Source organism: Canis lupus, chromosome 10, assembly GCF_011100685.1.
Source record: "Canis lupus familiaris isolate Mischka breed German Shepherd chromosome 10, alternate assembly UU_Cfam_GSD_1.0, whole genome shotgun sequence".
Lineage (NCBI taxonomy): Eukaryota > Metazoa > Chordata > Mammalia > Carnivora > Canidae > Canis > Canis lupus.
Window position 1 is genome coordinate 1577148 of NC_049231.1, and position 25674 is coordinate 1602821.

Genomic DNA, 25674 nt, shown 5'->3' on the forward strand with positions numbered 1-25674 from the left:
CTATATACATTAATATCCTAGGCTACATCATCTGCCCTTTGGATGCCTGTCTAAACCGGTTTCCTACAACCCCAGGCAGGAGAGACATCACTTGCCCCCTCTTCTGTCATCATTTTGTACCCCTATTATTGTACTATCTCCGTACCTCCTCCTTAAAGGCAGAGATCAGGGTTATTTGTAAAGTGACTAAACTGCAGGACAACACTCCTTACACTGCAACATGTTACAAAGAAAACAAGGAGTATCTTATGCTGTATTCATATTTTTCTGTTACTAGCAAGGATTTTAGTCTTCTACCTTTCCCATCGGGTATGAATTAATTTACCAGAACACTGAAGATTCTAGTTTCATTTTTTTATCTAAGGAAACTCTACGCCCAACGTGGTCCCGGAGCTCACCACCCCAAGATCGAGAGTTGCATGCTCTATAGCCTGGGCCAGCCATGTGCCCCACAGGAGTGGATATTCTTGAAGACCAAAGAGCCAGACTCGTGAGACTCATTGGAAACTTTAAGAAAGGAGACCTCTCCACTTCACAGTGTTGCCCAGGTTCAGCCCCTTTTGGAGTAAAATGTGTCAATTCAGCCTTTTCAAGACTGCTCAGACCAGGAAATAGCATCATCATTCATTCATTTCAGAGGGCCCACCACATAGCCCACCTACCCTGGAGAAGTCCTGGGTTGAGGGAGACAAGCAACTGTAACTGAAAGGCGTACAAAGAGCCACAAAGCCGCCGAGGGAGGGAAGAAACGTGCCTAGAGGGGGTGCAGGAAGGTGACATGTGAGCCAGACCTTGCTGAGTGAACTGGATTTGGCCTGGTAAAGACATAGGGGAGGGGAATGTGAGCAGTGCAGTCTGCTAGACGAGAATCTATCTACACGTGCCCAGGAATGACAATCCTTCTGGTTAGCAATTTCCTCACTCCTCTTCCACCCACTTCTTCACAATCTTTTCCCTTGTTCTTGGAATACTGGGACTGGGGATACGGTTTCCCTTCCTGGAAGAGACCAGGGTAGACAATGACTTAATCCTGGATTAAATGGGATCTGTTGCTGTGCTCTGGGAACAGTCAGATGGAGGAGGGGGGAAGCAGGTGAGTCAGGTAGGGAAGTGGTCCCGGACCCACACTGGGGAGAATGGGGCTCACGGAAAAAAGAGAAGAAGCAAGATGTTTGTATTTGTGCTATCCCTTTTTTATCATCCCCCCCACACGCACCTATCTTTTATCTTTGTTTTTCTATAGCTTCTCATAGTCTCAGTCTCTTTGTCTCTGTCTCTCTCCATGTGCAAAAGGCTGGAAATTCCTAGTTCTCAGCGGAAGGGAGTAGGAGGAGAGTTGGGGGTGGTAGGAGTGGGAGGCAAACGAAGAACAGACATCTCAGCAGCTCCGGCTGCGGGGGCGCTCTGGGCCTCTTGCGGGGCTTCACAAGTCAATGATTTTTTAAACGTATATATTTTTAAATCCACACATAGGGGCTCAGATACAAACCTAGAGAGAGACAGAAACACAGATACACAAGTCGATGTAAAGAAACATATAAATACATTATCTCGGGATACAGAGGCACAAACTAGCAAGAACGTCTTAAATTTGCTTGGCACTTCACAGAGTTTTCGTATACATCCTGTCACTTGAACCTCACGACAACCCTAAAAACACCCGGGAGTTTCACTCTCGCAGCCAGGGAGACCCCTTGAATCCCCTAGGGGACCGGGCGAGCCCGGGCCTCGGCGCTGGCCTCCCTTCCTCCCCCGCTGGACGCGTGCCCGCCCCGGGCCGAGCGCTCGGGCCCCGGGCTCGGCTCCTCCCCCGTCCTCCTCCCCGGCCTGGGACCCAAGCGCCCGGCGCCCAGGCGGTGACCCATCGCGGGCTTCGCTCCCCCCCTCCGCCCTCTTCCCCGGACCGGGGGCTCGGCGCCGCCCCAAAGGGGCCCGGGTGGGAGGGAGGGGGGCGCCTGGAACAGAGGCTGCGTGGGCGGAGGATGTGCGTCACGGGGCGCGTGGGCAGGCGGAGGGAGGAGGCACGTGGAAACCCGGGGCCAGCGGCTGGCAGCCCGAGCTCCAAAATAACCAGAGGGTGGGGGAGGGGCACGGCGCCCCGGGGGTCGGGGGCGCCCCGGAGCAGCCGCTGCGCGCGGCGCGGATCCCGCCCGTTGCCGTCTCTCCTTCGCGGCGTCTGGGGCTCAGGGGGAAGGAGACAAGCAGCGCAGCTACCGAAATCCCACCCGGCGGCGCACCCCCCCAGGCCGAAAGGTCCCCTCGCGGGGCCGGAATTCAGAAGCGGCCCCCGCCCGCGCCGCCCCGCCCCGCCGACCCCGGGCCACTCACAAGTGCGGAATGGCGGGGCGGGGCTGCGGCTTCGGACGGGGGGGGGGGGGGCTCCCGCAGCCAGGCCGCTCGCGCCCCAGCCCGGCCTGGAGCGGCTGGACCGGGCCCTGGGAGCCCCCGCCGGCCCCCGCCCCCGCCCCCTCCCCCTCCCCGACCTCCGGGCCGTGGGCGGGAGCGTAATGGGAACCAGATGGGGCTAGGAGAGACACACGGGAGGGGGCCTGCGGGGGGGCTGCGGGGGGCCGGCTCCCGCAGAGAGCTCCTCCCTGCAACTCCACCGCCGGGAGCCACGTCGGACTCCCCGGCCTCCAGCCCGTCTTCCGTTAGACTCTCTGGAGTGCAGTTGGTCCCCTAAAAACATCCGCGGAAGGGCCATCCTCCCGGTCCCGGCCTTGCCACAGAATTCCGCGGAGCAAAAGAGATGCGACGCGCTGAGGCAGGAGGGGAAGCCCTCCCCCCGCCTGACCCCCGGCCACCCGGCCACCCGGCGCGGTAGCCGCGAGCACGGCCCGCCCGCTCCTGCGCCCCGAGCTCCGACCGGGAGGCGAGCAGGGTGGAGGCCCGGGCCCCCGAGGACCGCCCTCGCGAGGCCGCCCGTCGCAGCGGGGGAGCGCCGGGCCCGCCAGGGGATTCCTGCCGAGCCCCGCGCGCACGCGGGCAGCCGACGGGCGCACCCCGAGCCCGCCAACTCTCCCCGGCTCCCGGCCGGCGGGCCGCGGACTTCCCGCGGCGCGTGTGCACGCGTGTGCGCTTCTCCGTGTTCCGTGTGCCCGCGCGTGGCGGTGAAAGTCCGCTCCCCGCCCCGGGGTAGGAGCGGGCGGCGGGGGGTAGGAATGTCGCCGGCTGGGCGCTCACGTGGGTCCGTGGGCGCGGAGAGGGCCTGCTGCGCATCCGGCGGGGGCGGCACCGCGCGACCTCGCCCCGCCCCCCGCGGCCCGGCCTCGGCCCCCCCGGCCCCCCGCGCCCCGCGGCCCCGCCCCCGCCCCCCGCTCCACGCCCCCTCCCCCCGGCCCCGCCTCCCGCCGTCGCTCCGCCGCGGCGCCTGCACCGCGGCCCGGAGGCCCGGGCGCCCGCCCCCCGCCCCCGGCGCCCGCCCCCGGCGCTGCCCACGCCCTCCGCCCGCCCGGCAGCCAGCGCAGCGCCGGGCCTCGCTCCCCGTGCGTCCTGCGGGGGCGGCGGCGCGGAGAGGCGGCAGGCGCAGCCGGGGAGGGGGGGGCCGAGGCACAGAGGCGCGGAGGCTCGCCGAGAGGAGACGTGGAGGGAGGGACGGAGCCCGGACCGCGGCCGCGGCAGCGCGCGCCAGGCGCCGAGCGCGGGGCACCGAGAGGGGCAGCCTGCGGCCGCCGGCCGTCCATGCGCAGGGCGCCCTCCCCCACAGCCGAGCAGCCGCCGGGCGGAGGGGACAGCGCCCGCCGGACCGCGCAGCCCAGACCCAAGTTAGTGGGCAGAGGAGAGCGGCGGGAGTGGAGATGGGTGGAGCCGGGCTCGGGAAGGGGTCCGGAGGGCGGAGGTCGGGGAGACGGGAGGGGAAGCGGGACGGGGGTGGGGGGTGGAGACTGCTTGAAAAGGGGGTGCGTCTTCGAATTAGGGGGCCCGGGGAGCAGGGAGGGAGCGGGTGAAGCTGGATGTGAAACAGTGAGACCTAATCCTCCATCCCCCGTTTACTCCGCCGCCGCGGTCTGGCGCGTGAACCCCTTGCGAGCAATGTGGGGGCCCCCGAGCGCCAGGGGAAGTCCTGGAGCTCTGGCCGGTCACGGGGCCGGGGAGGGCCGCCGAGCGCCCCGCTCTCCGTCGGTACGGAGTGCGCGGGCCCCAGGGTCCGGGAGGAGCGGCGCCGCCGAGCCCGAGCCCCGGAGCATCCGCAGGGCCGTGGAGACGCGGGGCTGGCCGTAGGCGCCCCTTCTCCTCTCTAGCTTTATTTACGGCCCGCGGAGGGGAGTTTCGGTGTGCAGCCCCTCCCTCGGGGGCCTCGAGCGTCTCCCCCGCTCCGCTTGGAGGTGTGGGTGGAAAATGAGGGAGAGGAGAGAGGTGGGAGCCCCCAGGCGGTTTTCGCCCACGGACGCTGCCACTGTAGGAGTGTGCGTGGGCGGAACGGCCCCAGAGCAGAACAATTGAGGCACTCCTCCCTGCCGTGCCTGAGCCGAAGGGACCGGACCGGCCTACCTACCCAGCAGGTGGAGAGGGTCACTGCCCAGAGAGGGGCCCTCGGAGGGGCCCTGGGCAGCCCGGACAGGGGAGGGCCCGAGCAGTCAGGGGAGCAGCTCAGGGGAGCGCAGCCGAGCTCGCCGAGTGGGAAAGGGCCACACCCCTCCCTCGCAGCCACCTGGGTAGGATGCCACCAGGCAGTGAAACTGGCCGGCAGTGGTCCCAGGAGCCCACTGTGGGGAGGCCACGGGGTCCTACGTGCACTTCAGTTTGGAAAGTCACCTTGAGTAATGCTGGAACTGCCGGGCGTTTAGGGCGGAGGGTGAAGACCCGTGCTGAGGGGAGGAGGAGGCCCAGCCATCCCGGGGGCCGTGGCTGGCCTCAGTGCTCCTGGTCTCCTTGCCCCAAGGCAGAAAAGTAAAAACTGAGAATGGTAGCGAAGAGTCTTTGGTTTCAGCCTAGACTGGGCTGACTTGTGGCTAGTCTGGTGTGGCACTGGGGTGTTTCTGCCTCTGGGTAATGCCCAGTTCTCATAGTCTGTGTTCAAGCTTGGGTATCCAGCAGAGCGAGCCTTCAGAGGAGGGGGATGAGAAGCAGGCAGGGAAGAGGATGCAGGATGAGTGTTGGGTGGGTACCCAGCAGGGGGACCTGTACTGACTGCCTCCCTCTCTACCGCGCTCCTCCTTTCCAGGCCCAGTGCCCGAGCCATGGCACTGCCTCGGACACTGGGGGAGCTGCAGCTGTACCGGGTCCTGCAGCGCGCCAATCTGCTTTCCTACTATGAGACCTTCATCCAGCAGGGAGGGGACGATGTGCAGCAACTGTGTGAGGCTGGTGAGGAGGAGTTCCTGGAGATCATGGCCCTTGTGGGCATGGCCACCAAGCCCCTCCATGTCCGACGCCTGCAGAAGGCCCTGAGAGAATGGGCCACCAACCCAGGGCTCTTCAGCCAGCCTGTGCCTGCTGTGCCTGTTTCCAGTATTCCACTTTTCAAGATCTCCGAGACTGCAGGCACCCGGAAAGGGAGCATGAGCAACGGGCACAGCAGCCCAGGGGAAAAGGCAGGCAGTGCCCGCAGTTTCAGCCCCAAGAGCCCCCTTGAACTTGGAGAGAAGCTGTCACCGCTGCCTGGGGGACCTGGGGCAGGAGACCCCCGGATCTGGCCAGGACGGAGCACTCCAGAGTCCGACGTTGGGGCGGGAGGAGAAGAGGAGGCAGGCTCACCCCCCTTCTCCCCACCTGCAGGGGGAGGAGTCCCCGAGGGGACTGGGGCTGGGGGGCTGGCAGCAGCCGGGGCTGGGGGTGGCCCAGATCGACTGGAACCGGAGATGGTGCGCATGGTGGTGGAGAGTGTGGAGAGGATCTTCCGGAGCTTCCCCAGGGGGGACGCAGGGGAGGTAACGTCCCTGCTGAAGCTGAACAAGAAGCTGGCTCGGAGCGTAGGACACATCTTTGAGATGGACGATAACGACAGTCAGAAGGAGGAGGAGATCCGCAAATACAGCATCATTTACGGCCGCTTTGACTCCAAGCGGAGGGAGGGCAAGCAGCTCAGCCTGCATGAGGTGAGGACCCCACGCAGTATTGTGCTCGGCTCCCAGGTCTCAGCCTATTCGCCTTAGAGAATCTTTCCGCTCCCCAGGTTTGTTTCACTGCCCCTTGACCAGGACCCCACGCCCCCCACCCCAACGGCCCAACCCCAGCCACTGCAGTGCTGCCCTCCTCAACTAAGGGGGAGGTGCAGGCGAGAGCCCGGGTGTCCTGCTCTGTGCCCCTCAGGACCCCACAGGTGGAGGGGGCTCCCGGCGTTCCTAGGAAGCTGTGGGTGCTGGCCTCCGTCTTGGTCCTTTGGGAAGCCACGTACTATCATCTTCAGCAACACCTGAGGGGTGGGCTTCGATGTCCGATGGTGAAGGGTGAAGGGTCTGGGCGAGGCAGTGGGGAGTCAGGATTCTGACGCTCGGGTGGTCCTCTCCACAGCTGACCATCAACGAAGCCGCTGCCCAGTTCTGCATGAGGGACAACACGCTCTTACTGCGGAGGGTGGAGCTCTTCTCCCTGTCACGCCAAGTGGCCCGAGAGAGCACCTACCTGTCCTCCTTGAAGGGCTCCAGGTGAGACTCTCTTCCCCAGGTCCTTCCTAGGTTAGGATTCTGCCAAGGAGCGGGTCACAGCCTCATCTGCTGCTTGGGTGCATCTAGGCCTTATTCCTACCCACGTGTACGTCCTGTCCTGCTTTCGCCAAGCTCGCTTGTCTGAGGTCTGCTCCCTCCTTCCGTCCGCCTCAGGTTGTGTCGGCTCCCCCACAGTAGGCTCCCCCACTGTAGCGGTGTGGGAGCTGCAGACTCCTGGAGTCTTGAGATAACGCGTGCTCCTCACCCAGTTCTGCGTTCCGCCCGTTGTGTCTCCCTCCCCAGCTTCACCTTCCTTATTGCTCTGGTCTTCGCAGGCTTCACCCCGAAGAACTGGGAGGCCCTCCACTGAAGAAGTTAAAACAGGAGGTAGGTTTCCAGGGTGGCCGCAGGGGGTTAGTGCAGCCTCCCTCAACCCCCTCCCATGCTAGGTCCTCATTTCCCCATTTGGGGCATCCACAGGTTGGAGAGCAAAGTCATTCTGAACTCCAGCAGCCTCCCCCAGGCCCCGAGTCCTATGCACCCCCATACCGCCCCAGCCTGGAGGAAGACAGCGCCAGCCTGTCTGGGGAGAGTCTTGATGGACACTTGCAGGGTGAGTGTGCATCAGAATACTTTTCTTCTCACTCTGGGGGTGGAGTAGGTGGGAGGAAGGAGCCAAGAGACAACTGCCTGGAACAGGGTTGGGAGGCCCGGCTGGATGGGGGCAACGGGCCTGGGCCAATGGGTCTGCTTTGTGGTTGAGGGTGGGGGTTCCGTTGACTGTAGTCCCTTACCTGATCCATGCCCATGCCCACAGCTGTGGGGTCATGCCCAAGGCTGACGCCGCCCCCTGCTGACCTGCCTCTGGCATTGCCAGCCCATGGGCTGTGGAGCCGCCACATCCTGCAGCAGACACTGATGGATGAGGGGCTGCGGCTAGCCCGCCTCGTCTCCCACGACCGCGTGGGCCGCCTCAGCCCCTGTGTGCCTGCGAAGCCGCCTCTCGCAGGTGAGGCAGCAGCAGTGCTGTCCCCAAGCACCCCTACCACCCAGGCCCCACCCGGCAATCCTGGTGTCCTGGGGCCAGGTGGGAGGAAGAGGGATGTAGTCGTCAGAGAAAGCAGGCAGTAGGATGGTTGGGCTTCAGCCACTCAGGCCTTGGGTTGAGGAAAGGAGGATCCTGCAGGGCAGTTCCCACTGGGGAGGGGCTGATCCTAATGGAGACTTGTGAAGGGGGCACTAGGGTGAACAGGGGAACAGAAAATGGGGGACGAGGGGAACAGAAAGGGAGGCCACCAACAAGGGAAATGGAGGTAGAACTGCCTCTGAGAGGGAAGGGGAGAGTAGAGCAAGCGATAGGGTGGGGTTGCCTAGCTTGGATAGAAGTAGAGTTGCCCAAAGGGGGATGCTTTGTGTGTGGATGGGGGAAGGGAGTAGTCCGCCAGAGGGCCAGAGCGGCTGGGCTGAGAGTGATGCAGCAGACAAAGCCACCAACCCTGGCTTGGTATTTTTAAACTGTGCGTGGGTGGGAAGTGGGGGCGGGGACTGGAAAGGGGGCTCTTCTTGGGGGAGGAGCTGGGAGGCTGGCTTCCTGTGTTCCCCCTTGATTTGGCTTCTAAGAAATTGGAGGGGCATGGTAGGGTAGGTGGGGCCTGGGAGGGGGCCAGGGATGAGTGGGGGCGGCAGAGCCTGGGAGGGGGGAGGGGGAGAGGTCAGAGCCAAGCCACCCCCACAGCTCCTGACAGAACCAGAAATTCCAGCAGAACGGAGGCGGGAGAGACAGAGAAGGAGAGAGACACACAGAGAGCACTACACACAGCCAGCGAGGGGAGGGGGATGCGCACACTTGGCTACCGAACCCCCCCACACCTGTAAGCGTGCGGTGGGCAGGAGGCAATCATTCACATCCAGCGGGTCTTCGCGGTCTCCTCTGCTCCCGCCTCCTGTCCAGCCACCTCTCTGCATCGTCTACCCCGCAGCCTCCTGACCTGCCTACCCCTTCTCCCCACAGAGTTCGAGGAAGGGCTGCTGGACCGATGCCCTGCCCCGGGACCCCATCCTGCTCTGGTGGAAGGTCGCAGAAGCAGCGTCAAAGTGGAGGCTGAGGCCAGCCGGCAGTGAGGGATACACTGGTGGTCTCAGACCCAGGATTCGGGACTTCTGGCTCACACAGACTCCTACATTCTCCATCCCTGGCATCTAGTCACAACCCTGGATCCTTCCGCTGCCCTTCTCCTGCCTCCCCACCTGCTCCATGGGCGTAGAACTATGGGGCTTCAAGCAATAACGAGCAGGGGCCTGGCAAGAGGACACAAGGAGGGTGCGTGGTGCCCCTTCACCCTTGCCCAGAGCAAGGGGGCAAGGACTCTGGCTCCAGGGTATTTGGGGTTCTCCCCTCCCTTACACAACACACTCCCATTCTCTGTAGCTTCAACCAGTGGTATGAGCAGTTGGATTCAGTTTGGACATGGGGGAAAAGGGGACTTACCTGGTAAGGTCCAACAGCTAAACATGGCAATGCTTCCCCCCACAACTGGGGGCCTGGGAACACTGGACCTGCTCCTCCCCTCTGCTCCCCCATTTTTGTGCTTCTAGTTTGTTTCTTTAATTTAACAAGTGCTGCGGTGTGCCCACCTATCGCCATCTTTCCCCCAAGTCCTCAGCAACTTTTTCCCTCCTGCCCTTTCTGGGGATGATGGGGAGGGTGGATGCGGGGTCCCCTCGACCGGCCCCCTCAGGAGGCCTGGGTTGGACTCAGGGTCTCCTGCAGCTGGGGGCTGGACCGCAGCACCTGTCTGAGCAGTTAGAGCGTCTTTCTTTTCAGATCGTGTACAGTAGATTATTTATTTTGTTATTTTGGAATAAAATTTATTTTATGGCTTAGGATCGATGACCACCCCCCCAGGGGAGAAAGGGTGGCATGGGGATGGGGGTGTGGAGGGAAGCTGGCAGTGGATGGGGAAATAGAAAAGCAGCAGCAGGTAGGGCCCCCTCATACACTCGGAGGACCAAATACCTGGGCCTGGGTCCCCGACTCACCCCCTGCCTCTGGGGAGGATTGGCGTGTTGAGGTACCAAAGCTAGAGCCACATACAGATGTCACGGCCATGTAGACCCACCGGGGCCACAGTCATGCCAAAGCCGAGTACATGTGGGTGAGCGTGCATCAGAGAAGCCCGCACACTCGCCGGTGTCTTGTTCAGTGTTTCACACTTCCAAACTTGTGTCGTCACGCAGGCGAGATCACATAGATACAGGTTTTTTGTGGCCCTAACGACTAACGTGTGTGATCTCGCTCAAGTTCACACGCTTTCACCCAGCTGGCCGTGAAGCACGGCCCTTGGGCTTCTGCGCCATCTCCTACACGTGACCTGACAGGAATTTGGGGCTGTTTGAAATTTGTTTTTTTAATCTGGGCATTACCCACATCAGTAACCTGAGTGTACAGATTTTGCCACCTCCGCTGACCCAGGTTCTGAACTGCTGCTCCATCCCTCCGCCCCCCACCCCAGCCAGGACCTGAGCCCATCCCTCAGTCCCCAACCTCTAGTACAAATGTGTGCACGTGTCTGCGTGTTTCTACATGTGTGTCCTGGGCTCTTTCCGAGGTGGGCGGAGAAGTCCTCCTCCGAGCCCTCACCTATGCTCTTGCCCAGCCCCCTTCCTACTCAGCCCCATCTTCCAGGGAGAGCTGCGTGTGTGTGTGTGTGTGTGTGTGTGCGCTGCGTGTGCAGGCGTGTTGGGGCGTGTCTCACTTTGGAACCTGAATTTCCCTTCCAGCGTTGGAAGGAGGAGGACAGAGGTGTGTGGTAGGAGGAAAGGAGTGGATAGGCTCCACCCACTGTGCATTTTCCTGGCAGTCTTTTCCTCCTGCCCAGGGAGTAGGTGGGGATAGGAGGACACTCTCCCCATCTGCTGCTTGGCAGGAGCATGGGCAGGTGTCCAGAGCAGGTCCGTGGGGATAGAAGAGCTGTGTCTCTGGGCTCTCTTTGCAGCTGGTATCACCAGCTAGGGTTGGCCCTTAGGTCCAGATGGGACATTGAAATCCCAGACTGCCCATAGTGAGAGGGCTGCAGGAGGGGCTGGGTTCCCAAGGACCCTCCCCCTGATTCCCCTTGCCCCTCCAGGAGAAGCTTGGTGAGGTCCTGTTCAGTAGGAGGCAGCAAGGGTGGGAACATGTCTTCACCGACCCTGCGAGGAAGAAGGGGAGAAGCAATAGGGTGGGTATGGCACCCACTCCTTCAGTCCCCACCCAGCCAACACCCCCAGGCGGCCACTCACCAGGTGCCCTGAGGGAACCCTCCCACCGGCTGGCTCAGGCAGCTGTCTTCTGTCATGGGCACATCTGAGCAGAGCAGGGGCTCAGGAGTGGACACGGCATGCTCCTGAGACTGGCATGGGAGCAGGCCCCTGCCAAGACCAGAAAAGGAATTAAGATGCGGGAGGGGGAAGGCATGGGGAGCACAGGGCCAGGAGGGGTGCTGTCACTCACTGAGGGTGAGGTTGGTCAAAGGGCAGGTTTATCTGGCTCAGGTTGGGGGGCATCTGCAGGTGAGATCTGGAAACAGGAAAGAGGGCACAGTCAGAGAAAGGAAGGCTAGGCAAGGGCACAGTTTTGCAAAATCAAGGTCATTAAATAAGGCAACAATTTCCAGTTCCTTTTCTTGACTCTATAGTCTTGGGTGAGCTGTGGGGCTCAGTCTTCTCATCTGTAAAATGTGTATGTGTTGGGGATTGGACTGGGGGAGGAGAGGAGGGCTGTATTAGCAAATTTCTTTATAGTTTGGGGGGAGCAGAGGGAGAGGGAGAGAAGCAGACTCCCTGCTGGGGGTGGGGGAAGCTCTCTGTGGGACTTGATCCCATGACCCTGAGATCATGACCCTGAGATCATGACCTGAGCTTAAACCAAGTGTCAGATGCTTAACCGCCTGAGCCACCCAGGCACCCCTGAATTAGCTAATTTCTTTTGGACTCCGGTGGTTTTAAGCACCCCAGTCTCCTCCCTACCTCAACTCCCAGGAGGGGAGATGTCGTGCCTTATCTACACGTTTTAATAAGCACCTGCGGTTATAATAAAAGTGTTACTTGGGGAAGAAAAGTGTCTAGGCCACTTCAAGGCCAAAACAGATGAATAAACAAAAATCCAGACAGCAGATAAATAGTGGATTTCAAGGGCAAGAGAGGTTATGTTAATTCTTAACATAGCTCTTGCTATGAGCTTTACAGGTATCACGAACTCAACCTTCACAATAATCCCCAAGGAAGGTATTAGTAGTGTTATTATCAGTATTCCCCATTTGGCAGATGAGGCATCAGAGGTAGGCAACTTGGCCAAAGTCAGTAAGTGGTGGAGCTGGAATTTGAACCTGGCTAAGTCTGGACTTATCTTAACCACTTACACTTAACCACTAACATCTCAGTGGGGTGGACAGAAGAGAGACAGTGCTGGCCTTTCGCTGCCCCTTTCTCACAGAGGAGCCTCTCCTAACAAATGCAAATGCCCATCCCCCTTGCGGGTGGATATCCTTGTCCCCTCCCCAAAAGGTTCTTCCACTTACTCCTGGAAGGTTGGCAACACATCTTCCCTGGAGAGGGCTTGGAATGAGGGCATGGAGTGAGAGTGTGGTGGGTACACCTGGGACCTGGAGAAAGAAAGCAGACCCCCCCTGATGCCAGCCCTTTTCCTGGACACCCCCAACCCCCTGTCTCAAGATAGGGAATCCCTTTCACAGAAAAGGAAATTCCCTCCCAGCCCCCGATGCCAGCTCTCCCAGCTGCCCATGCTAAGCACCTGTGTGTGCACAGACCACTCCCATTCCTGTCCCTCAAGCTCCTTACACCATATCTGGGCTGAGCTGCATATTCATGGAGGACTCAGTGGCCATTCCAAGATCGTAAGTGGGCACCATGGTAGGCATTTGGGGCTCCAGGGTGGGAAGTGGCTGGTCCCTGGAGGAGGGAAGGAGGTATGTGTGACTGACCAAGGGTTGATGCCACCACTTCTTCCAGTAACTAGTACCAGGCACAACCGCCCACCACAGCACCACGCTCACCTTTCCACAGTCATCTTGATGGTAGCTGGGACGTAACCCCTGCCATCCTTACCCATCTGTTCAGCTGTTGTGGGGAGGAAAGGAGAGCCATGGAGTGCCCCGGGACTGGGGAGGAAGGGATGTGGGAAAAGTGGGCATAGCTGATGGGCAAGTTGGACAAACAGGGCTCCGAAAACGGAGAGGTGAGTCAGGGATAACATACAGTGTGTAGGGGGAGGGGCGGTATGGAAGAGATGGGCAGAGGAAAGGTTCAGAACTGCCAGCCCCAGCTCACGCTTGTAGTGGCTCCGGAAAGCTTCATCCTTGGGTTTCTTAGGGTAGAGGTTTTTGAGCTGAGCAAGGTCCCGGATTCGGTCTCCCAGTGAACGAATGGATAGGTCTTTGGCCGAAAATGGCTGGATGTTCTCTATCTGTGGGGAGCCTACAATAGAAATGAGACCCTGAGCCCCTCTGTCCAGACATTCTTCCCCCCATCCAGCCCCTCTACAGGACCCACTCTCAATCTACCAAGGTGAGGAAGAGGAGAGTGAGGGTGGGAGTCCTGGCGGAGAGAGACCCACCCATCTCCATCCCCACAGAGCTCACAACGAGAAGGTAGGCCACAGAAGAGAGGAAAGAAGGTGGATCCTGAAGATCAGGCGTGGCATCAAGGAAGGCCAAGATATTTCCTTCCCAGAAGAAACCCCAGAGGGCACAGGCACAGAAACAGAGGACCGGCTGGGGTGACCTCACCATCCTGGCCCCGGATGACATGGGCAATGGTGATGCCCCCAATCTCTGAGTCGCTGAAGCGAAGGAGGAATGTTCCATCAGGCTCGTTGAGAAGAAGGCTAGTGACGTACTGTTTGCTGATGAAGCCAATGATCAGCCTGGCCAGGATGAAGGAGAGGATGGAGGGTAGGGATCCTGGCTGTGGAGGAGCTAGAGGTACAGCTGCTCGGGCCATTGGGGCAGAGACTCACCGATCTGACCAGTAGCTCCGGAGACAGCGCTTGGTGAGGTCCAGGACACCATCAAACCACTGCCAAAAGGTGAAGCCACGACCCAGCAGGATCTCCTGGGGAATGGGGTGGGGAGCTAGTGTGAACATAGGAGGACCAGAGCTAGGGTTTACTTAGAGCACTGGGCTGTGAGGGCTCACGCAACAGAGTCACAGAGCTGAAGGACCAAACGGGATCTGAGATCTCATTGATGACAATGGCCAATCCTCTCGTTTACCGCACCAGGCCGTACTCCAAGCCTTTTCCATTAATTAATTTATCTGACCTTTACGAGCCTCTGGAAGTAGGTCCTATAAGTATTCCACCTTACGGATGAAGAAACGAAAGCCCAGAAAGGTCAAGTAATTGCCCAGGTCTACACGCTGGTGACAGGCAGAGCTGGGATGTAGCCCAGAAAGTCCAGGCCAGAGTCCCTCATTAGAGCTGTGCTCCACCCATCGTTAATTAGGCCTCGTGGAATTGGAGTCCAGAGAAGGTAGTTTGCCAAGTGTGAGTGTCCTGCTCCCTTTGCTAACATGTTCTACGGTCATGTAGACTTTTCTTTTCTTTTCTTTTCTTTTCTTTCTTTTTTTTTCTTTTTTTTTTAGACTTTTCTTTCTTTTGCTAAGAGAGCAAGCAGTACCTGACTGCATTTACCCAGCTGGTTATCAACCGCGACATTCAGATCTTTCCCGCCCCCGCCCCCATTTCTTGTAACAGACCCGATTCTGAGCCACCTCATTTTGGAGGCAGTAAAATAGGGTAGCTAAGAGCAAGAAATATGAGGTTCTATCTCAGCCTCACCTGCTGGGGTGGGATAGAATGTTTGACAAACTACTTAACCCCTTTGAGCATCACGCTCCTTGCCTGTAAAATGGGGATAATACTAGTACCTACCCCAAAAGGATGTTGGGAGGGGTAAGTGAGAAAACACACATAAAGTCCTAGACATTAAAGTGCCTGGCGTTTATAAGGTGTCAGCACATGGTAGCTGGTATTACTGTGTATGTCCCTGTGGGATTTCATCCTGGTTTTTGCAATAGGAACGATTTTCCTGATGGGTCAAAGTCATTTTGAATCAGAGCTGTGTTTACACACAATCTGGATGAGTCATGCAAGTCACTGGTAAAGAGGGAGGACAGAGGGCCCCGGGTCCAAAACATGAGGGACGTCTCTGGGCTTATCGGCCAGGCTGAAGGGTTTTCCCTGCCTGGGGGTGACAGAGGCCTCCCTGGTGGACATGATGGGCCTTTGTGAAGACCCCAGCAGTCAATCTCTGGACCAGGATGGGAAGGCCCTGAGCGCCTCAGGGACAAAGAGCTTAGGGGCGGGAGGTCCGAACAGCAGGGGAATGACCTTGTTGAACTGTGACCAGGACACAGAACGGTGCTGGAAGGCCTCCATGCTGAGACTGTTGTCATTGAAGATCTTCTGGGCTAGGAAGAGGAAGTGCTCTGGGAGTAGCCCCCGATTGGTCCCCACTTCGGCCATGAACTTGAGGTTCAGAGTTTCACACATCTTCTCCCAGGGCACCCGCTCAGCTACCACAAAGGGCACACGGTCCTGGGGTGAAGCGGGAAGGACGGGGCACTTCAGGCTATCATCGTCCCTCCTCCTCTGGAGGGGCCTTTATCCCTCCTGCCCCTCCAGAGCTGCCCTTCCCAGGCATTACCTTCCCCCCCTCCCCCCAGCTCGCTCACAAACATGGTGCTTCTCCAAAAACAGTTTAGGGGGCTACAACATGCTAGCTGCTAAGACTGGCATGAGAAGACATCCGAAGTATAAAAGCATGAGGTTAGAGAGTATGAGGAAGGAAGGAGTTGTGGTCGCTCCCATTTGATCATAGGCCCTCCGCCTCCCCCCACAGTAGAGCCCACCTTGCCCCTGTTCCTCCCCTCCCTCCCTCCATCCCTCCGTCCCCCCACTGCCACTCCAGGTCTTTCCTCACCATCTCAGAGAAGGCATTGTCCCACAAGATGGTGGCTTTGGCATTGTTGTCCTGGTTGCCGTGGACAATGACCACCAGGGGCAGAGACAGGGCCTGGCAGGGTGAGAACAGGGGGATCTTCTTACTGGATCAAGGGGCTTCGGGGGGGCGGGGGGGCTGGCTCTGAGAATGCAGGGAAGCTACTGGATTCCCACGACATAGTTAAAAGCTGCCGGTGTATCATCAAGGGGTCTCTGAAGCAGATTAGGGCCTTACTGTAGGGAAGTGGTTGTGAGTCAGTGCTTCAGAGCCAGACCCCCAGGTTTCAAATGCCAGCTCCAACACCTGGCGGCTACGTGACCTGGGCAAACTACACAACCTCTCTGTGTTTCAGTGGACTCATGTGTAAAATGGAGCTAATAACAGTACTTACCTCATAATGTTAGTGCGCAAATTCTGTGTGAATGTGCATGTGAGAGAGAGGGAGAGACACTTAAAACACTGCCCTGGTCGATAACAAATGTCCACTAAGTGCCAGGCACTGCCACACCGCGACGCCTCAGGCCCCAGGGCTTTCCTGAGGAGTGAGGTCCAGGGCCCAGCTCACCTGGAGCTGGACGGGGAGTTTGTTGGGGCCGAGCGCGAGGCTGGTGGAGAAGAGCACGGCGCACTTCTCCTCCGTGACCGACTCGGTGCCCTTCCGCTCACAGCGCTTGATCTTCTTCAGAAGCTGCAGCGGGCGGCGAAGGAGAGCAGGAGTGAGGACAGAGGGTTTCTCCTGGGTTCCCAATAGCCTCTCGACACCTCCCTCATCTGGGGAGCCCTGCCCCCCTCTTCACCACCACTGCTCCCGGAAGCCCTCACCAGGTTCTTGAACAGGGCCGAGCAGCAGTTCCCAGGAATGCTGTTCTCCAGGGCCACCGTGTTGTTGATGATTTCCCCGGTGCTTTCCCTGGGGGGGGGGGGGGAGTGGGCCAGTTGGGGGAGGAGCCTGTGTCCAGGGGTGAGAGGCAGGAACTACGGCCCCAAGTCTCCATCTCCCTGTGTGGATTCTTAAGGAGAGTCCTCATTGTGGCCGAATCATGATTCCCCATCCCATTCCAGCCCTTTTGGGTTCTTCCTTTCCTCTGCCTAGACATCCAGGGTCCACACACACCCTGGCCCTCCCTCCTCATCACCCTGCCCTTCATGGTACCCCCCACCCCAGGCTCCTCCGGCCTCCACCAACCCCACAGGCGTCTGCCAGCCCGACTTACGCTCCAGCCCCCGGCCCCTGGGGCATGCTCAGCTCCCTTGCTTGCTTCTCAGTCACCATGTCGGCCCTGACCAGCGGAGGCTTGGCGGGGGCCCCCAGGAACCGCAGGCCCAGTAAGAATCGAACCCCAGCCTGGAACTTGGTCTGAGTCTTCAGAACCTGGGGGGGCTGCTTCTCCACCAGGAAAGAGCTGGACGGAGTGAAGACCCGGGGGAGTTAGTGGCTGGGCCCCTCCTGGTACCCTTCCTTCCCACAGCTCTAACCCTCTTCCTTTCGTGGGCTGTGCTCTAAGCCAGGCTGGGGGCCTGCGGGCATACCTGGTGACGAGGCTTCGCAGGACTTCATCCAGCCGGCTGCTCAGCACCGCCCGGGCCTTGGGCTCAAGCTCCCCACCAGCCGCCCCCACCTCCTGCTGCAGCTGGGAATAGATGTCCACCAGGCTCTCACACCTGGGGCCAGGACAGTGGTCAGGGGGCACAGAGCTCAGGCTGCCCGCTCCAGCACAAACCCCCTGCCCCTAAACCCAGAAAGAAAGCAGGATAGTGTACGCAGAGGGGTGGAATGTGCAGTAGGCGTGGCTGCAAGTCACCTGGGCTGAAGGAGCTAAGGAACCTGCCTTGACTCTGGGTGTGAGGTTCCTTCTCTGTGCCTGGACCCCTGCAGAAACCCAGCTGCCTCTTCCCCAGGACTCTGGTACCCAGGTCAGCTGCCAGCGCGTATGGTACTTTTGAGCAAATTGAAAGGTGCCTCCACCCAACAGACCAAATAGGAAAAGGCTTCCCATTCCTCTGAGCAAGGGGCTTGAAGAGAAAAGCATGGGCCGGATGAGCTCCCGCTCACACCCCCGGCCCTGGGCACACTTGTGCAGGCCGTGACCTGACGACAGTGGGCACGGCCCTGCTGGGATTGGCTTCTCTGAGTCTTGGCCATGCCAAGGCCCGTTTGCCTGGTTTATCTCTCACACCTGTGGGTCCTCCAGCAGGGACAGCAGGCACTCGCCCCCAGTCCGCCCTCCAATCCCGTCAGTCTTGCCCCAACCTCTCTTGTAGTGGTGCCAGGCTTTCCTCAAAGGGTGCACCATTCCCTGCCAGCTGCTGCTGCCGCTTCCAAATCTGGATTCTCTTCAGCACCAGGGCCTGGGCTGCCTCCAGCTCCCCAACAGTCTCCTGCAGCAATGTGGCCAGGGCCTGCGGGCAGGGGAGGCCTGAGCCAGGGCTCCTCACCCGGCCCCTGAGGGCAGGCCTCTTTCCCACTGCTCAGGCCCTCAGACTGTCCCCTACCCAACCGAACTGGTGTCTCTCTGACACCTAATCTCCATCCCTCCACAGAGTTGAGATCCCTCAAGCACTGTGCTCTGAGCTCAAACTCCACCTCCCCATTCATCACGTACCTCCCTTGGCCCAGTTCCATTGGCAGGAGCATCTATCAGGCTGCGCAGAGACACTGAGGGTGAGGGCAGAAATCCGGGGTACACATAAATTTGAGGTTCAGTCAAGGGTAAGGGCCAAGAGGGCATCCTACCCACCCACTCCCCAGAACCCTCTTAGGGGGCCAGCCCCGAGCTCCCACCTTGGCCAGCCTCAGCCCCTGGCTGCAAGGCTTCTCGGAGAAGGCGAGTTTCCCCCACCCGGTGCTGCAGCCTTTGCAGTGCTGTGTTAAACTTCAGTTCCTCCTGCTTCCAGTGGAAGGGCATTGGCAGGTGGCGGAACTGCATGGGAGGGACAGACGCCCAGAGGTGAGATACTCTGTCCATCTGTCTACACTAGGCCTCCACTCCAGAAAAGGGTACCTGCTGCCATGCTCCGCCAGAAGGAAACAAACTACCTCTCTTGTCTGGCTCCCTTCCGCCTTGGAAGGATCTCCCTGACCTGGAATCTCTCACGGATAGAACTCTCTCCGGGCAGAATCAGCTTCTTAGCCCTTACCCTCTCCTCCCCAGGCCTCTCTTCCTTCAGTCCCTCCTTCTGACACTTCCCTGAGTGTGGCTTGGGGGGGTGTTCTGACCCCCAGAACCTCCTTTGGTCATCCTGGGCCTAAAACATCGAGCCATCTTGTAGTTCAAATTCCTTCTAGTTTCTCATGGCTCAGGCTAAAGTCCCAGGGAGATGAGCTGGGGTGGGAGGTGGGGTATTAGCATTACCTGTTCCATAACAGCTTTTTTCTCCCCTTGAAGTATTTGTCTAAAAGTGGCCACCAGCTTCAGGGGGTCCCTTTGATATATGCTCTAGAGAAATGAAAAGTGGCAGGCTGGGTTAGGCTGGCTCTCACCCATGTCCTCCCCCTCCAATCCACGCCCCTCCCCTCCAATCATAAGCACACCGCACACAACTCCGAAGGGCAGCACCACTGTAGAGGCCAGAAGTTTTCATGCATTTGCATGCTTTTAAAACCCAATTTGCATGCTAGCTAACAGCTAACCAGGGGAACACCAATTTGCTTCCAGCATCCAAACAACTTCTTCCAGTGTCCAAGGCTGACCCCAGCTCCACTCCAGCCCCACCCAGCCTCATCCCCTTCCCTCCTGATCCCCGACCCCCACCTCCAGGGTGCTGATATGTTGCAAGATGGTGCTCCCCTCCCCCTGCTTCCCCGCTGAAGCCTGAAGACGCTGGACAGTGGCGGAAAGTAGGGCGCTAGCCATGTTGCAGCAGAAGGTGTCTGAGCCGACCAGGAACTCCCTGTGGGAAGATCAAGATGAGGTGGCCTCAGGTCAGGGTTTCTTCAGCTCTACTGACCTTCCGTGCCTCAGCAAAGGCTCAGCGGCTCCTTCCCAGTCCCAGTCTCCATCCAGGCCCCGTACAGCCTCATCCAGGCCCCGTACAGCCTCCATCTAGGCCCCGTACAGCCTCATCCAGGCCCCGTACAGCCTCCAACTGGGCCTTTTCCCCCAGTTTTCCAGCTACTATGGGAAGTGCCCTTGCCCCAGTCCCGACCTCCAACCCCTTTGGCTGAGGCTCCTCAGAGGGGCCACTCCATGTGTCAACGTGCACTTCTGCTTGGTATGCCACAGACTCCCCACTAAATCTAGGCCACCACGTAGGGAATAACACGTCCCAAGTCCCAAAATGGGACAGAGAAAACCTACTGAGAGGGAAGGTGAGTGGGAGGACCTGGAGGATGAGCATGGGGCAGATAGGACTCACCAGGGCTGGTTCTCTAGCCAGTCACTCAGGAGATGCCGCAGGTGTTGGGGAAAGTCGACATAGAGCCGCTGCAGTTTTTCTGGGGGCATCTTGGAGACCAGACTCCACAGAGACATGATCTGGGGTTTGCAGGGTGCCTTCTGGAAAGGAACAAGGCCACTCTGAGAGGCACCCAAGAAAGTTGGCCTATGTTCTGGGGACAGCCAGCAATGTCCTGCAGACCCCAGAGGCCATCCCCACCACCCCTCACAGCCAGACAATCTCAAACTGGGGACATCTTCAATCAAGGCCTGAAACAAAGTAATCCTTTCAGTGGTGGACAAAGGGGTGAAGGGGTGGGAAGAGCTGAGCTGCAGCCAGAGGGCTGGGAAGACAGAGGAGGTGGGGAGAATACGGAAAGCTCTCTGAGAGAAGGCTGAGGACATGAATTGCAGTTCTGAGCTGGCTCTGGTTCCGTGGGCAAGGAACCTCCCCACTGTGAGCCTTGATCTTCTCATCTCATAAAATATGAGGCTTGGAGGAGTGTAGAACTTTCCAAAAATTTTTAAAGTAGTAGACAATTTTGGTTTTTAATCTGTGGAATCCCAGTTATATAAAAGGTATAAAACTGGGAGTTCCTCTGTTGAAAGCAAGTGTGGTTGGCCTGGAACTCTACTGCTTCTACTTCCCTCTCCCTACCTCCTGACCCCAAAGGTATCCCTAGAGAAACCCTTCAAAATCCCAGGGCTCCACGAGAAAATTTGAAAACTACCAGGCTGGATGATGAGACAGAGAATGGGAGAGCATTAATAGCTACCGTTAATTAAGCACTTACTATGTCTGAGGCATTACATAAAGCTTATTATCTATAGCTTTGCAGTGATTTTTAAAATATATGACTATGCCTTTTCATAGGTGAAGAAATTGAGTCTAGAGGAGGTTCTCTAACTTGCCAAGTCCACTGAGCAAGTGAGTTTGGAAATCAGGACTTGATTCCAAGGAGTAACCAACCCCGTGCTGGGGGCGCCTTCCACATCCAGATGCCATCACCCTAAGAGGAGGGGCTGTGGGAGGAGAGTTGAAGAAGCAAGGTGGAGATGGAGGAGAGGGAGAAGCAGAGAGAACTTGGGAAGAAGGTGGGAGAGACTGGAGAAAAAGTAGGGTTAGCAAACGCCTGGACTGAAGAGCCTAGAAGCTGGGAAGAGGAAGCTAGAGGCTGGGCTACAGGCCAGGGGCAGAAGAGAAAAGAGGGAGATAGTTGAAAGGAGGAGATGAGAAAGCCAGGGCAGGGGGTTGCAGTCTCATTTCTGGGTGGGCTGCAGGGTGAGGAGGGTGTACTAGAGTTTTCCCAGGGGTCTCTCAGGGCATGTTTCCCATAATACCCCTTTCTTAGAGAGGAGAGAGAGGATGGGGATGGAAAGTCCCCGAGTCACCCCCTACCCTGTACCTCCAAGGGATAGAGGGGCCTCTTGTCCGGAGGCTCTTGCTCCCCCCACCTTCTGGCCCCTCTGGCTCTTTTCCACCAAAAGCACAATCCTCCCTGCGGCTCAGGGTCTTCCAACAGGCCTTTCCCTACCACCTCCCGCCCTGGATTGGGACACCTGTGTTTCAGATTCGAGGGAGGACTGCACTCCTCTCTTCTCTCTTCCCCTCCTGTCCCTCAAGGCGCTCAGCCCTTTGACCCTCTCTCCCTACCCCAGTGGGGACTGAGGTAACCCACGAGCAGAGCAGAAGGCAGTGCCCCCTTCCTGTCTGCACCCTGGTTGAGTGACACCCCCCTTTGCTCCTCCGGGCGAGGCCTCCTCCGGGCAAGGCCCTGGCCTCCGTACTGCATCGCCAGACCTCGGAGGCCACCCTGCAGCAAGGCCGGGCGGCGGGCCCCCCTCGGCCGGAGCCCCCCAGGACCGCAGGGAGGAGGAGCCGCGGCGGAGGGGCGGGGCCAGCGCGCCCCAGCACTGCCCACCCGGGGAGGCGCCGCGCGCGGCCACCGTCCTCCCCAGCGCGCTTGGTGGCCCCGACCCCATCACCTCGGTCCCTCCGTTCTCGAGCCCTCGGCCCGCGGGACCCGAGGATCAAAAGTCCAGAGCGCTCCTCAGAGCCGCGCGACCGGCGGGGGCGGGGGCTGGGGGCCGGGGTCGGGGGGTCGGGGCCGGGGCCGGGGCCGGGGCCGCGGCCGGGGGCGGGGCGGGGCGGGGGCGCGGAGCCTCCCGCGCGGGGAGGGCTGAGCCGCGCCGCCGCCGGGCAGCCTCGGCGTCTACAGCAGCCAAGCGTGGAGCGCTTTTCAGGGGGAAATTCCCCCTTCCCCGGGGCACCATGAGGTCTAGGTCTGGGGCTCGCTCACCCCCAGCCACGCCCTGGGCGCCGAGCTTTGGGGGATCGGCAGGGGCTTGCCAAGGACCCCCTGCCCCGGGCCGCAGCCGCCTCTCCTCCCCCGGCGCAGGGCCGCCTCCTTGCCCTCCTTTCCGCGTCTCTGCGGGCCCTGGAGGGGCGGGGGCGGGGGTGTGGAAGAGTGGCCCACGCGGGGAGGTGGGAGCGCGCGCCCTACCCACCGCGGCCCCCCGACTGTTGAAGCCTGCCCGCCCGGCCCCCGGGGAGCAGCCCCCGCGCCCCGTGCGCCCCGCCCAGGCAGGCCCGAGAGGACCCCCGCCCGCCCGCCCGCCCGCCCGCCCGGCCCCCCGGCCCCCGCCCCGACGCCGGAGCTCCCCCGCCGCCCTCGAGGCATCCCCTCACCTTGGCAACCCCCCCTGCCGTCGTCTCCCGGGCTCAGCGGCCACCGCCAGGCCCCATGGGGCTGCAGCTCCGTCCGGCGGTTCCGGGCTGGCCCTGCTCGCACCCCCCTCCACCGCCACCGCCAAACAGCGCACACACACGCACACGCACACACACACACACACGCACACACACGCACACGCACACAACCTCTCCCGTCCTTCCTCCTCGGTGTAAGCACTGGCCGCCCCAGCCCGCTGTTTCCGGCTTCTCCGTCTAACCAGGTCCCTCCCTGGAGCTCTGACGACACAGAGAAGAGAAAGTGGGCTGGAGGAGGAAGAGGAAGAAAGTGGGGTGAGCGTGTGTGCCCTCCTGTGCCGAGTGGGGGAGCACGGGGTCGAGGCAGCCAGGGCTGGGGCTCCCGGCCTGGGACCAGACTGGCGGGGCGGCTGATCCCCACTTACTGCGTCCCCTCAAAAGCGATTAACTTTTCTCCAGAAAGTCACCTAGTGCCAAACAGAGCCCCGTGGCCCCAAACTGTGTCTCCCATACTCGAACTTTTGCAGGGGCCCGCGGTCTGGGCTCAGGAGGAACTGGGCACCCCAGGGCCTCTGGAGAAGCAAATCCCTCTGGGCTCTGCGCTCCCTCCAGTGGAGGACCCTGAAAAGCAGCCAGGGAGCTCCGAGCTGCCCGGAACGCCTAGGTCCTCCTCCCCTGGCGGCGGGGCGCCTTGAGGTCGCGTGACCACTGGTGCAAGGCAGTGGGGGAGGGAACCTCACGACTCAGAATTCTGGAAGACTCCAGGAGGAGTTTCTTGCCCTGAAAACCGTCTACAGCCCCCTCCCTACAGGGTCCTACTCCTCAGACCCTGGTGGGAGCCAGCACCACCCGGAGCTGCTGCCTGCAGGTTCCCAAGGGCCAAGTTTGAGTCGGAATCTGCTGTGCAGCCTTGGCAAAGTTCCTGTTTCTGTGGTAAACACTGAGACACACCCAGAAACAAACACATACATGTACAACTTCCCTGCCCCCCCCCCCACGCACACACACGTGGGGGCACGCTCACAGACATGTCAGCCCTCCGAGCCACAAGCAGTCACAATGAACACAAACTCACAAACACAAGTCGCGCTCAGCTTCTGAGTCATCGTCAGAACTAGTGGATGGTTTTTGCAGCTTTTGCTCGTGGAAGAGCCGAAGGAGGCCAAGGGGCCTAGAGAGGCCTCCGGGCCCCCAAACGTGAGAGACAAGATGTATAGAAAGGGTGTCTCTGGGGACCCCCCCGGAGATGGGAGGAGGTTTCTACTCCCCTCTTCCCTCCCTAAACAGGGCTGGGCTGAGGGGCCAAAGCTAGGCCTATGCTGCCCCCTGGTGCTTGAACTGACTCCTAGACCCCAGCTCCCCCTCCCCCTCCTCTCCTTCCCCATGTGGATGAGCATGTGTGTGCAAGAGTGCACGTGTGCATAGGGGCCCCGGCCAGGCAGCAGAGAGTAGCAGTTAACAACTGGGAGTCTGGAGATAGGCAGATTGGGTTCAGATCCTGCCAACGCTGCTAATTGCACAACTCTGAGCACGTTACTCTTTGGGTTTCAGTTTTGTCATCTGTAAAATGGAGCAAATGATAGTCTTAACTCATAAGGTTGTGGGATTGAGATAACAATGATATACGTGCAGGCTTAGAGCAATGCCTGGCATGCAGTGTTAGGCACTACTGTATGGGCCAGAATAAGGCAGATGTGAGGAAGGCAGACGGGCTTCCCTCCTACACAGGTGTCCCGGGTCCTGGACTAATAATACTGCCACAAAGACAGAGATATCTGAGGTGTGTGTGTTTCCGTGTTCACTGTGTCTGGAAGGCAGTGAACCGAAGACACTGTAGAGCAGGGGTGGAGATGGCAGGCAGGGAATCTGCCCATGGGTTTGTATGACCAGCAATGCTGGGATTGCGGTGTGGGCACAAGGGTGCTCGAGACACACGTTCCCGGGTGCCCACTCTGCCTGCGGACATACACAGACAGTGGTTGAATTCCTAAGAGTCTCAGAAGGTCCAAGTTCCCCCGAATTCTGGCAGGAGAAGGGGAGGATTGAATGAGGTCTCTAACTTTGGCTCCTTTTGCAGGGTAAAAAGATGAGCAAGTGCTGGTTGGAAAACAATATTTATTGCCATCCTCTTTAACTGATTGCACCAATGGGGACACTGTGGTGTCATGGAAGAACCTAGAATTAATGAACTAATTAACTAATTAATTTCTTATGGATGTAGACTTTAGAGGCAAATCTGAGTCCACGTAAGACTTTTGTGACTGTGTGTCAACCCCTTAAATGCAGACAACAGTTTAGCAAAACTCAAGGGGGCACTCCTCTTCAGGTTGTGCAATTGTAGGGTTACCTAGACTTTTAGTAATAACACTCCCACTTGGGTGACCCTGGGAGTGAGTGCCTTGCTTGCCTCACCATCCTCTGGGCCCTGCCATTCCACCAGGTGGTCATATATAGATTACCCCAGAGGGACTCCTAGGTGGCTCAGCGGTTGAGTATCTGCCTTTGGCTCAGGGAATGATCCCAGAGTCCCGGGATTGAGTCCCACATCGGGCTCCCCGAAGGGAGCCTGCTTCTCCCTCTGCCCTTGTCTCTGTGTCTCTCATGAATAAATAAGTAAAATCTTTAGAATAAAATAAAATAAAAAACTTGAGGTCTTTAAGGGGCAGTTGGTAAGCCAATAGCGAGTCACAAAATCAATTCGTAGAGTGTTTTCGTTTGCTAGGACTGCCATACAAAGCACCACAAGTTGGGTTGGCTTAAACAATAGAAATGTTTTATCTCACAGTTCTGAAAGCTGAAGGTCCCAGATCAAGGTGTTGGCAGGGTTGGTCCCTTCAGAGAGCTGTGAGCAAAAAAATCTGTTCTCGGTATCATCCTTTGACTTATCTATGGCCGTCTCCAGGTTCACATTGTGTTCTCCCTATATTTGAGCCTGTCTCCAAATTTCCCCTTATCATAAGGACACCAGTCATATTGGCTTAGGGCCCATCCTTAATGACCTC

At 59.1% G+C, this 25674-nt stretch overlaps 2 protein-coding genes across 3 annotated transcripts; one reads left to right on the forward strand and one right to left on the reverse strand.

The window, feature by feature from the left end:
• Positions 1–3614: 3614 nt before the first annotated feature.
• On the forward strand, positions 3615–9473 carry NAB2 (NGFI-A binding protein 2). Of its 2 annotated transcripts, XM_038549745.1 has the most exons (7): positions 3615–3764; positions 5165–6038; positions 6454–6587; positions 6923–6974; positions 7068–7200; positions 7405–7596; positions 8599–9473. In XM_038549745.1, exons 1-7 carry the CDS (start codon positions 3682–3684, stop codon positions 8706–8708), a joined length of 1578 nt encoding a protein of 525 aa, XP_038405673.1. In that variant the 5' UTR covers positions 3615–3681; the 3' UTR covers positions 8709–9473. The 2 variants fall into 2 exon arrangements, with proteins under 2 accessions (XP_038405673.1, XP_038405674.1); XM_038549746.1 differs by lacking the exon at positions 7405–7596.
• A 1115-nt stretch (positions 9474–10588) lies between these two features.
• On the reverse strand, positions 10589–20061 carry STAT6 (signal transducer and activator of transcription 6). Its single transcript, NM_001314102.1, is given in 20 exon segments — positions 10589–10778; positions 10869–10997; positions 11080–11145; positions 12146–12229; positions 12426–12536; positions 12641–12704; positions 12915–13061; positions 13373–13509; positions 13603–13697; positions 14977–15183; positions 15569–15661; positions 16155–16277; positions 16412–16499; positions 16804–16992; positions 17120–17251; positions 17841–17989; positions 18193–18245; positions 18372–18510; positions 19342–19480; positions 19946–20061. Coding segments are annotated over 20 exon segments (2451 nt in total).
• Between the last annotated feature and the right edge of the window lie 5613 nt (positions 20062–25674).